The sequence below is a fragment of the Acanthopagrus latus genome, chromosome 8 (assembly GCF_904848185.1).
Source record: "Acanthopagrus latus isolate v.2019 chromosome 8, fAcaLat1.1, whole genome shotgun sequence".
NCBI lineage: Eukaryota > Metazoa > Chordata > Actinopteri > Spariformes > Sparidae > Acanthopagrus > Acanthopagrus latus.
Window position 1 is genome coordinate 10,018,125 of NC_051046.1, and position 15,804 is coordinate 10,033,928.

A 15,804-nucleotide genomic window follows, 5' to 3' on the forward strand; every position below is an offset into this window, starting at 1 on the left:
CCTAAACAACTAAAGTAGATGGAGAATGCAACATCAGAAAACAATTAAAAAGAAAAACAAAACAGAAAAAGGCTCTGGACAGCTTGTCCAGCATAATTGACGTCTAGATCTAAATGACTGAAATGAAAAGTCATCATTTACACAAACATGCATGGCCTAGTTCATTTACCCACTTCAGATAGGGTGCATGCTACTGCCTGTAGCTTAGAAACTGAAAATTTCAGCTTGGAAAAAGGTGAAAATAATATTCATTTCAAAGCAATTTGGGACATCGTGGCTTCTGAAGACTTTGATTACACAGAACGAACTGTATGGAGCCAACCCTGACTTTTTATCAAGATGGGGGTGAGTAGATCGTGACTAAATTATAATTTTTGAGCGAAGTTATCCTTTAAGAGGAACCAACGAGCCTATAAACATGATTTGTGACATACCAACTATACCATTACTAAATAATTTTGCCTCACTGATGTGTTTCCCTGTCACTGATCTTTGTGTTTGGCCCCTGATTACCATGCTGCATCGCCTTAATGTACGTCTGATATTAGTCTGACTATTTTAACATCAAGATATTACTCTATATTAGTCTTAACATTACTTTACTTTATTGTCATACAATTACTCTACCATATCACTTCGGAGCTAGAACTTACAGCACTACAAACCTCAAGGCTTTTTTTTTTTTTTTTTTTTTTTTTTTGGAATAAAAGGACCTTTGTGGAAACTTGTGGTTTACTAACTGGTCTGAAATAATTAAGAGACAAGCTTGACCAGGCCACATCTCTGCTTCATATCACAGGATTTGATGGCTCCATACAAACACCGAAGTTAACCAGATAAACATCCTCCTGGTCCGACTGAAGGGAGAGAGCGAGAGGGTGAGAAGTAGATGGGCACTCCCAGTTAAACACATGGCTTCAGTTTCCCCTTCTTCACTGTGTGGCCTGGCCTTGCATGAGACCAAAACACTCAAACAACCAAATATGGAGTTCATTAGGACAACTCAGTTCATTGTGCCGGGCACCTCTAACCATCCTTTTTACACACTCTGCCCCCTTTTGCAGCGGAGAGGAGAGCTTCAAGAGATATACGTTTTGTAGCACCTGAGGGGGAAAAGAAAAAGGTTCACGATCAAATCTGATTTTCACCAGCAGCAGACCGACGTAAAAGTCAAAATGAGGGTACAAAAGATTTCAGCTGTGGAGCTGCGTAACATGTGAACCAAAATATCTAAATGGGAATCACTGCATACTTGAAGGTCTGGTGTGTGAACCAGGAGGAAAAAAAACAAAACAAAACACATCCACTATGTCCATATTTGGTCTGGCTAACTTTGCCAATCCTTCAACTAGAACATACTTCTCCAAACATCCACTGACCCCTCTGAACACAGGCCTCTGAACTCTGCAGTATAACACTGACATCTGCTGGAAAGAATGCAGGATGATCTTTTTTATTTTACCTCTCCATCAGACATCAGAAATCTCTCTCACCTGCATGCACTGCGGCGAAAAACAATAAAATAACCTGTACTGGTTGTTTGAAACTCTTTATTTTTGGTGAATACAAAAAATACCTTTGTGACCAGATAAATATTATACATACAGCATCAAATCATGAAACTAACGCAGTCTGTTAAAGAAAGCACAACACCTATTCATAACAGAGCTAGTAACTTTTTTTTCCTATTTCCGTTAATACTCGCACAGATCAGTTAGACAATATATTTCAGGGTACTTCTTACATTTACTGATAAAAATGTATTTTTTTTATAGTGGTTAGACAATGAAACAAGGTAGTCCAACTTCTTCGAGGGACTTGGCATAACGATTTTTCGACAATTTCTCAACTTCAAACACAAATTGCCACATGCTCATGGAATGCAGTCTAGTGTTAGTCTTCCGATATGGTCTCTAAATCCTAAAGGTATCCACAGGTGCCCTTTTATATCAGCATTATAACGTTGTAGGCAAGTGGGCCACCAGCCAAGGCATTGTATAGTATGGCAAAGGACTCGGTGACAGTTTATTAAGACCCCGATTGGGGATTAGACTGGCATAATGTTCTGATCCAGAGAGGACAAGGCTCAGGCTCCCACCACTCAGCCTGATCTTCAGCTGCTCGCGGGGCAGACTCAAGTAAGGCACTAGTACACAATGTAGTTGTGACAGACTGAGGAGATGAAACTGTTTCATGTTTTCCAATATATTACACAAGGAAGAAAAAAAAAAAATCAAAAAGAAAATCATTGAATTAGTTTCCTCAGTCAGAGCGTGAATCTATTTCCTTCTAGTTTGTTAGGAGAGCGTCCTACATTTAACATAATGGAAGCTTTAAATTGCCTTCTTCAGTGCGTGTGTTTACGAGCAACTTCAGTGCATAACGTATGCTCGTTCCATTCAAGAGCCCCGAAGCCAAATATCATTGCACAAAACCAATCCTCCAACCAATAACAGCGCAAGAGTCCCATTTTGCGAGACTGTTCAGTGTGATGTATTGCTATAGACGGTTGGGGTCTAAAGTGAAAATGCCTTTACCATGACGGGGCAAGTGATGTGGTGGAGAGTATCTGTATCTGCGAGTGTGTTTACAGTAAGTTCAGTGGTGCCCCTAAACACAATCCGGCCAGTGTTAATGGGGAGACGAATTAAAAGCATGACGACAAGCGAGAACAAACATGACAAATAAATGTAAACATATATTCCTTACACAGCTCTGTGTATGCGAGGGAGCAGTGGTGGGGTGTTACGAGAAGTTACATGATGTCCAAGCAGCATGACATATTTGGTCACATATAGTCCGGATTCTCTGAATAACGCAGAATACACCTTTCTTGGAAAAATAAGTCAAGAATAAATATCTTTATAGCTAGTGTTGGCCAGTGGTCTGGTTGTTTTTTTTGTTGTTGTTGTTGTTGTTGTTGTATTTACTCCAATCAGAGCCCCTCATTGTTTGGCGTCATGCTGAAAAACATCAGTATCCTTGATTTCTAAAGACTTGCTAGTTAAACAGCAAAACTCCCAGTTCACATTTTTTATTAGTAAAATACAAGTGCCTTTCTGCTCTACACTACTCTATTGGTTAGTAGCTTCATTGATATGTATAGACATTATGGTGCATGCAAGCCAGTGGTGAAATGAGGCGCCCCCGCCCCCCTCCCTCCCTCCATCCCATGGACCCCTTAGGTTTGTTCTGCCAGTTGCAGAGATTTCACCAGTTCATTCCTATTTGCTCTAAACCTTCAACAATTAGCGAACATTCAACTGTTATAGAGGATTTCTGCATTCGTAAAAACATCTTCGATTCATGATTGTAACAGTCGGAAATGCTCATGATGCAGCAACACTCACAAAGCAATGATACGTCCTATCGTACATCTCCATCGTACTGCCTCCGCTTGCTTATAAGAGACAACTGTAACAACCCTCTCCTTGAATGTCAATGCTGTTCACTCACAAATACATACGCACGTCACGCACACATACACGCACACACAAATACACTACAGAGCACAGGCACTTGTTTTTTTTTTTTCTTTTTCTCATCAAACAGGCCTGTTTTCAAGTGCTGTATGCTCCTCGGTTATATGAGAGTAAAGCAGCCAATCGTGCATCAGCGACAGCTCCCCCCGTGACACGAGGCGTCTCATCAGCGCGGCGGCCGCACTTCCACATCCGCTCAGCCAATCAGCCCTCGTCCTCCCGCAGCTCGGTGGGCAGGAACTTGTACTGCTGCTGTCGGATCTGAGCCAGCTTCTTCCGCGCTTCCTCCAGCTCGCGCTCCTTCCTCAGCATCTCCTCCTGCGCCGCAATGATCTGAGCAGAACGGGAACAGATGACAGTAAAAATGACACCTTCGGCCCAGAGCAGAACCGTGCTCAGACTTGCTTTCGGTATCATTTCTGACCTGGGTTAAAGAATCCTTTTAAACATCCATGTCTATCCTGACGCTAAACCGGGATCAATGCACCACGAAATAACATTCTGATCTCAGGATATTATATCATACACTTCATGGTTATGACTGTTCATGTGCTTTTATATATATGTCACATTTGTGTAACTGTGTGTATAGTTTGTGTATAAACATCTTGAGGATGCAATACATTTCAACATAAACTGACAATAAAGTTGTATCGTATCATAAGCATTTAAACACTACAGCAAAAACTTGAAAATGTCATGTTATGTCATCTATTGGACTGCATGTGCTGTATTTTTGTATAATATGTGCTTTATGTTGATTCATATCATGCTGTCGTCAATTTTAATTGTTTCGCAAATCATCCAAAAATCAGCAGAGCCATAATCTATGTTATATGGATGACAGTTTGCATTCTTCTGCAGAGCACAGCTGCAGGCGGGAAATTTGCATGAAGACACTCGAAACAAACATGCAGGAGAGTGAACACGACGCAGAATACGGTAATTCAGAACACAAGAAGTCTCCCCCTCGACCAGCCAAGACAAAATGCCGGGCTCATACCAAAAAGAGGGGCTACGGCTGTCACATGGATGTGGTTTGGGTATGAGAAGTCAACACAGACCAGAAAACCACACTTAGCTATTATGTGATGAGTATAAAATTCGAAATGTAATATAAAAAAAACACTGTCCAAAGCTCCCCCTCAGTGTGACATTGTTTAAATATCAATGAGACAGTGAGCCTCTCTGGTCAGATAGAAAGACTGACAAGCCGACGCCCTGCTGGGGTGCACCACCGACTTGAGACAGGAATTCAGTCAATCAAGATGAAAGGTAAAGCCTCCCGTAGCACTCTGGAGTTTTGAAAAAAGAGACACTCGATCTTCAATTACTGTCACTTTTTTTTTTTTTTTTTGCAGCAACGATGAAAAGGAAGCGGGTTCTCAAATCGCGAAGAAAATGTGACGTCTTGCAGCTCTGGGTGTCTGGTAAACCTGGTAAACAGCTTTGAAATGAAGCTGATGGGCTGTTTATCCACAGCAGCTCATCACAATTTCAGAAAAAAAAAACAACATTTGGCATTTTGGCATATCAGCGAGAGGTTGCAAACATTCAGTGAAAAGGGCAAACCACACAATAGGTGAGATTTTCTGCTCCAGGTCTCACGTAAACATTATTCAGGGTTTTTTTATTTTTTATTTTTATTTTCTTTTATCTTACCTGAGCTATGCCCCCAACGAATTTGGTCTTCACCACGACGCTGTCATCTTCAGTCTTGTCAAACGCAGCTTTCTGAGCCGCCTTCACCAGATTGTCCGAAGCTCTCTTCACTGCGTTGCCGGCAGCCTTCAAACAGATCATCTCGAAGTTAGCACGTAATCTGCATGTGCACAGCTGCCGCGGGTGAATAAAGACTCTGTGTTACCTGTAGTCTCCTCATGGCTTCAGAATCCTGGTCAGCCTTCACCTTGCAGGCCACCAGCAGCTGAGCCGTGGAGGCCGCGACCTGCTTGGCTGAGCAGATGAGCTTCTCCTCACTGGCGTGGCCCTGCACCGAGGCGTTAGCCGCCTCACACAGATTACTGGTGGCTGCCGCTACCATACGCGCCTACGGCAAGTCATAAATGTTGTTGGGTCAGGCTCACATTTTGGTTTTTTAATCTGGGTTATAGTTTGAACAGTCATGCTGAAGCAACTCACGGCTGATATGAGACCCTGAGACCACTGGCCGTCGTCCACTGCATTGGCTAGATTGGATCCCACCTGAAGTAGACATTGGGGGGAAAAAGATTGTATATGTTGTTTAGCCTTATTACTGTAATGTATAATGTCTTGCTGAGTGTGTGAGTAGCTGTGTTGACTGACCTTGCCTTGCGCTACCAGTTCTCTCTGAGCGGCTGATGCAGATTTAACAAGAGCACTAGTAGCGGCAGCGATGGATTTAGCCGCTTCTAAGATCTGCTCCTCAAAATCCAGCGTCTCGTCTGCCTGCTGGACGTAAAACCACACGTCAATTTAGAGACTTTACACGAAAAAAAATAAAAATAAATAATTACTGTGTCACCAGGTCACCTGGGACCTTAACCAGAATTTGTACCAAGATAGTGAATCCAGATCTCCAAAAACTATCCAAATGTTATTAAATTTGAATATATTTTATCACTATATGTTGGGATTTCGCTGCGCACACTAGGAGTTAGGGCTGAACTTGGCGAGAGTGCCTTAGATTTTAATGCAACTGACTCCTGGAAAAAAAATAAAAAAACGTACAGCACCTCCTTAAAATCAAAACATATATATTTTGGCCATTTTAAATATTTTATCCTAAACCTCCCAACCTCTGCTTGTTTTAGTTCTATATAACTTTATTCTTATTTTATACTTCAATTATTCTATGAAAATAATCTACCACTGTTGGAAAGTTTTAGGGTTACACTACCACTAACACCACCAGGAATAAACGTGCGGTGGAGAAATATTGAAATATTTATCTCTCATTTATTAGTAAGCTTCAGAAAAGTGGAATTCACGCACAGATAATATAAAAAAATACTAGAATCAGCCTAGAAAATATCTAGTTTCAATATTCATTTTTAGATTCCAGCTGGTCAGCCCCTCCAGCTTCCTGAATTGCCGTTAAATTCTGAGAATATAAGGTTGCAAAATGTTCAACTTCATCTTTCACAAAGAAGCAAAATCAAAAGTGATGGCTGTTTTAGCGACAACACAGCGGCAGCTAGATGTTATCCCCCGATTCCCACGTCAAAGACCGTTATGAAGATCACAGTGCATCGGTTCAGAGACAGTCAACAAATGGCCGTCGGCATGTGATTGACCTCCATAAACACATAAGGCACACGTGGCTGGAGACAGGGCGGGACACTGTAGGAATATGTTTGATATATAGTTGGACTGAATAACAACCTAATATATCAAACATATCAGACAGAGCCCTGCAGAGAAGGCTTCCAGGTCTACAACGGCTCAGAGAGGACGAGGGGTGGGAGGGTGGGTTGGCGGGCGGGCAGGGCAAGGAGGCATGCTGGGAGCAGGAGAGCCCTCACTCCTTGTAGGGTGGGAGGCACGAAGGAGCAGAGAGGAGAGGGAGTAAAGAGGAGGAAGAAGGAGAATCCCAGCTGCTTCAGACAAAGAATTAAAACTGTTTGAATGTGGTGGGCTAGTTTAGAAACTTTGGGGTTGCTTCATGCCTCTTGAAATGATATGTGGTAGTTAGCTCTGGTTCGGTAAAAAAACAACTCACGGCAGAACACTATTATGATGAAAATAAATACATAATAAAATTACGGGAAGTTGTGCAACTTCAGAGCTTTCGCAATACTTGGGTAAGCTTTAAGACAAAAATAAATACTCGCTCTGCACAATAATCATGTGGTTTTTATTGTCTGCTATATCAGAAAAAGAACACGCATTATGACTGCAAAACTATTTTAGCAAGTTTCTGAATACAGTGAGGCACAGTCGAGAATAAAAACTGTCCTCACGAGTTCAAAACATAGTAGAACTCTGAGGCGTTCCCCCTTTTAAATGTTTTTTTGCAGAGATCACTAGAGGGAGACACTGACACCTAAAAGAGGAAAAGCCTTTTTTTTTACTCACTAATCCCCTTTCATGATAAACAAAAAGGTTCTCATAAAAATGCAGTCTGTAGCTGTGGAACTGATGTATGAGGCGGCACATTATATGGGTGACCTAAATATGCTTTCCTTTGTATCACACGGGCAGAGTGGGTTAAACTGACGACTGCTCTGTGCACAGGAAGAGGTAAAGAAAAGGGGGAAAGCACTACAGGCACAGGAAGAAGAGCACGAGGATCCAACTATCCAGTCTCCAGAGACAGATAAACAAACAAACACGATCATGCAGTAGCACACCACGAGCACGACCTTGCATCACATACGGGACAACACACACAGCAATTTCACTTTCTCCAAAAAGCACCAACATCTTCCGCTTGTCGTCTATTTTCTTTGCCTACGATGCGGTTAACATGTTTTTGATTTTTGGGCAATAGCGCAGCGTGGGGGAGATGAATAACAGGCAGAGAGAGGCCTCCCTCAGTTTAGTTTAGAAATGACTGCAATAAAACAAAGGAAATAAGTTCAATAAGACAGAGGCCCTCCCTTTCAGGGAAGGGTCACAACAGTTCATCACACATTTGAACTCATTCCAACATAAGCCCGAGGACCCAGCGGTGTAATTGCGTCTCCTGGCAACACAACTCAAAATAATGTCCACAAGCGTCTTTGAAGAAAGTTTTTCCAGGCATCATCGGTTAGCCCACTGGACCAGCTGTCTGTTATATGTGACGAACACACATTTTTTTCCTCCCGCCTTTAATGACATGACACGAGATAGGCGCTCAGTCACAGAAAAAGATGACTCTACTTCAAAGTCACCTTTTCCCTACCGTCGTCTCCCTGCTGATTAATGGCAAAAAAGCTCTGTGTGGGTTTGTGTGGGCGGAGAAAGGTTGAGAGGGGCACTTGTACCTTGGGCTTGGCTCTGGGTTTCAGCTGCTCTAGTTTCTTGGCTGCGGCTTCAATGGACGCTGCTGCTCCGAGGAGCTCGATCTCGGCGATGACAGTGGGGTCCTCGGGGTCCACGCACTCTGATCCTGAACGGGGAAACATCGCACACCCAGACGCTGGTTATCACAGGCTTTTTTTCTCTTTTTTTTTTGCACAAAAGAAACATGAGTAGAATAATTCTGGTGATTCTGAAGGTCAATGTTTTTCATGCGCTCCTCCTCGGCCTCACGATGCTAAATCTGCTTCAGCTGCAGCGACGCTCATGAGCTCAAGAATTGTTTGCAGTGTGACGGTAAATGCCTCAAAGTTAAATAAACTAAAAAGTTAGAAGAAATGCACATTTGATGGATCATTGTCTTTTTATAGGTTTTTAAGTGCCCATAAAACGGAGCTGTTTGGGAACAGCTTGGTAAAGCAGATGGAACCGTGTTTTCATAGATTATGTCGAGCTCTGGGGAAATCTGTTCTCCACCCCCCACCAACCACCCCCACCTCCACCACCCCCCTTCCCACCCGATTCGTCTAATTCCCCCCCCCCCGACTCTATGAAAGGTGATCTGGAGGAACAAACACACACCATATCCCACTTACCTCCATCTGAGGCAGCAAGGAAAGAAAGGGGGAGAGAGGGAGAGAGGGAGGGAAGGAGGGAGGGAGAGAGCACATGGGACATTAGAGAGGTGAAGTGGATAGCCCCGCTGGGTCTCGGGCTATACACTGAAATCTAATTCTCATCCAAACACAATCTATTACTCCTGTCAGATGCGGCCGTGCAGCTTCTAGAGGAGGCACGGTGCTACATCTGTGTCACAACCATCCTGTAGAGCTTAATTTGGAACAATTTGCGCGGCAATCACTCGCCGGTGCGATTTCAATTTTCATGACCCATCTTTATTGCGGATGCAGACAGGTTCGGTGGCTGTACTCAATAACGCTATAATATTATTCGTTCAAGAGGATTAGGACTCCTTTGACTAATCTCTAACATATCTACAATCCTATCATTTTTTTTTTTTTACATCTCATCAAATTGAGTTGGTTCCTGTTGGGAATCGCCCTGCTTCAAACTGTATTTCTGCAAATTTCATCTCACCCAGCTTTACAATACAGTGGCTATAATGTCTCACAGCCATTTCAACATTAAAATCTGCTGCCAACAAGTTTTCTGGACGGCACACAAGGTCCTAATAAAACAACACTGCTTCATAAAGTACCATAAACGCTCGAAGTACTGAATAAACAGAACTTTCATGTGTGTTAAATGGTCCATGTAATCCTGTCATCAGTCAGAACGGGGTCCTTGCTAACTAACCTGTTTTTTTTTGTTTTTGTTTTTCTTTGTTTGGTTTGCTTGCGTTGTGTAAGAGTGCGTGGACAGTGTGTGTCAGCAGTGTGTGTGGCCTCACCCTTCATGGCCTCAGCTGTCTGGACGAGCTCTGTCACACACGCCGCCACATGCTTCGAGTGCGCGGCCAGCTGCTGCTTCTGCTCGGGCATGGGCTTCTGCAGCACCTGAGAATACAAGAACCCAACGCATGCACACACACACACACACACACACACACACACACACCCACACACACACACACTTGTTAAAGATGCACAGATAAGTGTAATGTGAAGGAGGGTTGACAAGTTACGTGTATGAATCCCTTTTTTTATTGGTCATATGTGAGCAGATTCTGACTTGACTTGAAAAATTAGACCTTTTCCATCCCTCAGCGCAAGATTTCTTTAAGTTGTTTGATGCTGCTGGACTGTGGATTTCTTTGGGAAGGACTTAGGTTGGATTTTCCCACGACACTCCTAAGGATGTGACTCTATACACGTTCTCGAGTTCCTCGTCTCAATGCCTCTCCGCTAAGAGAGAATAACAGTAGCTAACAGTACTTTAGAAGTGGAGGCCGCTAACAGAAGCTAACGACTGCCTTTCAACACAACACAAGACTTCCACAGAACCCCTTCAAGGTCCATTGGGTAGAATTTCAGGGGGTCTAATGCAGCTATGGAATGCAATATTAATAATTATGTTTTCATTAGGATATAATCACCTGAAACTAAGAATTATTGTAGTTTTGCTACCTAACAATGAGGCTTGACTACAGTGGGAGTGAGAGAATCCTTCTAACATTGAAATCGCTGCCTCTGTGTACCAGTCATGTTGCTGTTTCTGAACTGTGATGTTGAATAACGGCCAGAGCATTTTCTGCAGAATATAATGCCGTCACAGTAAAGAAGACCTTTGACCCTTTGGAACTTTCTCATTGAATCCCCATAGACATCTGTGTGATGTTGCCATTATTAACATAGTGAATTTTTGAGTAATAGCCAAAAAAACGTGTTGTGTGACCTTTGATCTTTGACCACAATTTATTTACAGTTCATCCTTGAGGCCAACCTGATAAGACGTTATTGAGATGACACATTCACAAGAATGGGACAGACAAAATGGGAAAATAAAGTCTCTGATGACGGCCATCGCCAGCGTGGAAGCAAGAAAATAACTTGGCCAGGGAAATAAATAATAATTGTCTTGACAGAAGATTCTTCACTTTCTCCCTGTAAGCCAGTCATTGTTTCTGTTCTCTTTATGTGTAGTTCTTTTGATGCTTGAGCAGCTAGTTGACTGGAAAAGCAGCGACAGCAAAGCCTTCATATTAGTTTATTTTAGTAGACGGTACCTTAAGTGACCTGGCGTCCTGCCAGAATCAACACAGTGTACCTGAAACTACTGTAATTATGCAAGTGAGATAATTATCAGGGATACTTAATACATTAATTAGCAGTTGTTACATGCCAACACAGTTGTCTTCACAAAACAAACAGGGACTGTTATTATGAACTAAGGTACTAAATGAAAATAAGTTGTGCTGATTAATATGCAGATTTATGTGACAAGGTGCTCAGAAATTAAATCTGATCTTCTGCAGAGGTACGTGGTGGTGTAAGATATAAAAGATACAGACAGCAGAATGTGTGATTAAAACATTTTAAGTCTTCAGGTATGTCGATCACTGGTGAAGGCCGGAGTCATTTGATATTTTTTCGTATTGACAACACGGCTCAAGAACACAACATGTGAGACTTCCTTCCCCTTCAACCACAAGAAAATATAATTCACTTTTAGAAAAGGCTGAGTAACCAACACAACTGTGCGCTAGTCTTTAGCAAACATAAATCAAAATTGGAGTAAATAGTCCCATTTGTTAAGGACTTAATATACTTTTGGTGCATTTGTGAGTATTTACTGCACAGCAGCAGGACCTAGGACAGTACATGGAATTGGTCCTAAATGAATAACAGAGTTAAAGTCACCCACTGAAACAGCGTGGCTCATTTAATTCAATTGATTTTTCAGAGGGCCTATTGCACAGAAGAATAAGCTACATAATACTTTGGCTGCACAGATAGTATTTGTTAGAATAATCAATTTATTGTTGTTACTTTTCAATATTTCGTGCAGTTGCTGACAATAAGAAAAACATATACGATCAACAGCCTTATTTGTTTGGTTACAGGGATGCTACAGTAAATATAAACATTTCTGACAGAGAGCCAGGAAGATTTCTTTCCTCAAGCAGCAGAGGATTTAATCCTGCTGATAAGACCTGTGAAACCTCACTTGGTAATAGTATATCAGGATCCACTCTTCCATCCGGTTGCTACAGGCATCCAAACGTAGACACACACAAATGAAAGTCACTTTCATCCTTTATTTATGAGACATGTGACTGTCTCATCCTAACCTGCAGCACTTGCTCCAGAAGGTTGATGTATCCGGTGGTGCACTCAGAGCTGTACTGCAGGGCCTTGCTCCTCAGCTCCTCGCTTACTTCTGGGTGGAAGGCTGCTTGCTGGAAAAAAGGACACAAAAATTGTTCCCGACGGCATGTTTAGATTTAAAGCAGGTCCTGATATAAAGGTGAAAAATGTGCCATGTGGGGCTTGAATAGCTTTTATACAATTCTTCATGTGGATAAGTATACCATCTGGTGCCAATAGCAGATCAAATACGAAGCTTATTTATTCATGAATTATTCCAAATAATTCCTCGCTAATTAGTTTGTACTGCATTGATTTTCAGAAGCACAGCCTGCGATGCTCTCTCTGTCTCATTTCAAGTGCTCTTCAGTCACCGAAGGACATCCTGACTGATGCTCCGCGGCACGACTTTGAAAAGTGACTGAGTCACTACCAGCGGGAGCAGCCATAAAGTAGACTAGACTCTAATGTCCTATCTGCTCTCTGCAGGCCGACCTCACATGTTCCCTGGCAGCCCGGTGATGTCTGTGTGAGGCCTGTTCTGGCAGGGCAATGTGGATTAGCACCTTGCAGGCAGTCAGCATATCGGAGATGGCTTTGCGGCTCAGGTTGGCAGTGGCGATCACGTCGTCCTGCTGAGCGGAGTTGCCTGCAGCCACTGCCTTGGCTGTTGCCATGGTGATGCCCTTTGTCATGCGGATGAACTCCTCGGGTGTGGTGGACTTGTCCGGGGCGTCCTTGGAATGGAACACCTGACAAGATGGAGACCAACAGACGCAGGTTGGATACGGGCGTGGCTCAGCTTTTATATTTATTCATTTTAAATCAAGTCCCCTTTCACTTCAGTTGTTTGGGAGATGCCGCAGCGCTGCTGTGCTGTGAAGCTCCAGAAATATTTTGCGGACTACAAAACCTCAGCTTACTTTCCACTCCACTCCACTGGCATGGGGGTGAGCTGATCATCTCACAATTTTAATCTTTAGAGTGTACTTAAAGAGGCGGACCTATAAGCATGATTTGTGAGATCACATATAGCCAAACTTGGTTAAAGATGTGCTGTAGAAATTTGAGGCCACCAGTGCAAATACACTCGGAGCAGACTTTACAGTGAGGAGGGCGATATCTTGTATCCAGCAGGCAAACTTTAAAATTAGCATATTTATCGATTCTGGAATTTTTAAATGGGCTGCCCTTTTAAGGACGCGGAAAAAAAAATCATTATTGCTTCGAGCTGATTGTTTGCAAATGTGTCTAAATACATGTCTGTAGGGGATGTTTAATTTAGAGAAGAAACAAAGAGGTCCACATGGACTAGTGCAGCAGCAGAAAAATGAAAAACAAGTGAGAAAGACAAGACGTCTGGATATGGGTAGCAGTAAAAATTAGGACTTAGGTAGACTGTTGGATTTGGCTTTGGACACAGCTCTCTGTAAAGCCTCCTTGAGGGTTGGGGGTCCTCTGATAAGGATTAGCTGCAAATTACAAAAAAAAAGAAAAAAAAAGAAAAGAAAACAAGCTCTTGAAATCTTCTTCCTTTCTCACTCTGCCTGCACCTGCTACACACAGTCTGATAAGAGCTGTGGGAAACCTGCAGGGGCTGAGAGGCAGGGAGGAAGGAAAGGAGCTGGACAGATAATAAAGGGAAAAAAAGGACAAAAAGCTCCCCTGTTTTTTGTTCAGAATAATAGACACAGATATCCCTGACCCTGTTTGAGCCAACTCTGCAGAGAGGCTGTGTCTCATCAGCCGACTCTCGAAAGAGACCATAAAGACGAGGTTTTTCAGGGCCCCTTACTGTCAGCTCCTGCTTGATGCACTCAATGGTGGCCTCCAGTGCCCTCGTCCCGCGAGTCGCCTCATCCTCCACCGCCTTCACTGTCTTTAGAAGAGACGTCACGTTGGTCACCATGACCTGTCGAATAAAGGGAAGTCATGATGAGGCTCGCGGTCGAACCAGGAGGTGGAGCACTTTCTACCGAAACTGCAAAACATTGCTAAATTATTTTTTCTTCCTCCTCCTCCACCGATGGAATAACGGTTTACACATGCTTATCTAATGAACATTAAAGACATCAGCAGCTGAACAAAGATAAAAGACTGAGGGATGTATTTCAAATTAAATAGAGGATGATTTACTGCTGGTAATAACACTGACAACCTAGGATGGAAATAAAAATTCACAGTGATGCCGTCTGCTCTGTCTGCGCTGCATTCAAAGTGTACATTATTGAGTTAGGAATTTGAGCAACACGATCGCCAGGAGTTTGAGAGGGGTCCCATTTGGAGGTCACCATATGTTGGAGGGAACAGCACCAATCTGTCAACATAACCTAGTCCATGGGTGGCCCTAATTCCATTTAGATGAGAAAACATAAGAAACCCCATGCAACAGTTGAAGTTACCCGCTGTGCCAGGATGATAGTTGAGAGGAAGAGAAATAAATAATATAAGGAAGTTTGCTGAAGACGAGCAAACCTTTGGTTCAGAGGTGTCTGAGGCTCCGTGACTGATACAGACACTTTGATCTCTGTTTCTCTGTTGCAGTGACCGCAGCTGCACCAAGGTTGGATACAAAGGGTCTGATCTCCGGTTTTTGTTCTTCAGCACTTGGCAGGTGTGACAGCAGTCACAACGATCAAGAGTAAAAACTCTCCCCTCTAGTGTCTGTATGATGCAGATTCTCGTAGCTCTCAGCGGCGCCTGGAAGCTGCTCCAACACTTGAACTGAAACTCTAAAAACTTGTACACTTAATTTTCAACTGCATTTGCTTAACATCACTATTCCTGTGTACTTTATATTACAACTTTAATTTATTTCAGATTGTAACTTTGCAACTCCATATGACTTCTATTGCATGTCTGTATGTTCTTAAAGATGTGTTTTGTTCCACCTGTTAAGATCTTTATGCAGGGTTTTTCCTCACCCAAACCAAGAGCAAGAACAGGCCCTTTTATCATTCAATCAGTGGGGATGACTGCGCAACAAAAATCTATTTTCTCAGGTAGAAATCACATTTTTTCAAGTCAAGAGTGATTCACAGACATCTTGGTATCATTAATTCTCGTGATGCTCATGAGCATCACAATTGCATGTATACACCATAGTATTTCTATATGTTTAAGAAAAGGACAGTGACTAGTGGAAACTTTAAGATGACAAATTAAATTCCTAACTGAATTAGTTTTAATCAAAACTGTGTATGCACCTCATGTGGCTGACCTTTCATTTGATTGAAACCAAGTCACACACATGCACGTTTATTTCTCAACTGGACATTAAACTGTGAGTGACTGTCTGAAATATAACTTTACTAGTGCAAATGTGATTTTCACTAGTAACACTTGTATTTCAGATATCTGAAATTACTCTCATGCTAGTTAGAATTCCAAGCTGATAAACTTGGCAAAAGTAAAGTAAAACTCATTTGGCATCACAGATAGAATTGTGAAGCTGAGCTGTACTTAGATCAGGTCCTGACAGCTGATATAAAAACTTGCCCTCCTACAGTGTCAGTGGTTATAATACCATAAAAAAGCACTGTGGTTGCAAACAGATCTCAGTAAAGCAC

The 15,804-nt window shown here is 42.5% G+C and overlaps 1 protein-coding gene and 1 long non-coding RNA gene across 8 annotated transcripts in view; one reads left to right on the forward strand and one right to left on the reverse strand.

The window, feature by feature from the left end:
- Positions 1-1,539: 1,539 nt before the first annotated feature.
- The window catches only part of tln2b (talin 2b), a 92,373-nt gene continuing 78,108 nt past the window's right edge, over positions 1,540-15,804 (reverse strand). For 2 of the 7 annotated variants that reach the window (XM_037107864.1, XM_037107858.1), the window contains exons 48-58: positions 14,031-14,147; positions 12,802-12,987; positions 12,220-12,327; positions 9,880-9,985; positions 9,065-9,070; positions 8,435-8,559; positions 5,790-5,915; positions 5,625-5,687; positions 5,350-5,532; positions 5,145-5,270; positions 1,540-3,815 (exon numbers count right to left, since the gene is read on the reverse strand). In XM_037107864.1, coding sequence (XP_036963759.1) covers positions 3,687-3,815; positions 5,145-5,270; positions 5,350-5,532; positions 5,625-5,687; positions 5,790-5,915; positions 8,435-8,559; positions 9,065-9,070; positions 9,880-9,985; positions 12,220-12,327; positions 12,802-12,987; positions 14,031-14,147 — 1,275 coding nt within the window. In that variant the 3' untranslated portion in view covers positions 1,540-3,686. The remainder of the gene's footprint in view (positions 3,816-5,144; positions 5,271-5,349; positions 5,533-5,624; positions 5,688-5,789; positions 5,916-8,434; positions 8,560-9,064; positions 9,071-9,879; positions 9,986-12,219; positions 12,328-12,801; positions 12,988-14,030; positions 14,148-15,804) is intronic. The other 5 variants (XM_037107860.1, XM_037107859.1, XM_037107863.1 and 2 more) reach the window with 5 other exon arrangements.
- LOC119024776 lies at positions 12,933-15,445 on the forward strand. Its single transcript, XR_005076599.1, has 2 exons — positions 12,933-13,015; positions 14,780-15,445. It is a non-coding gene; the product is annotated as an uncharacterized LOC119024776 (long non-coding RNA).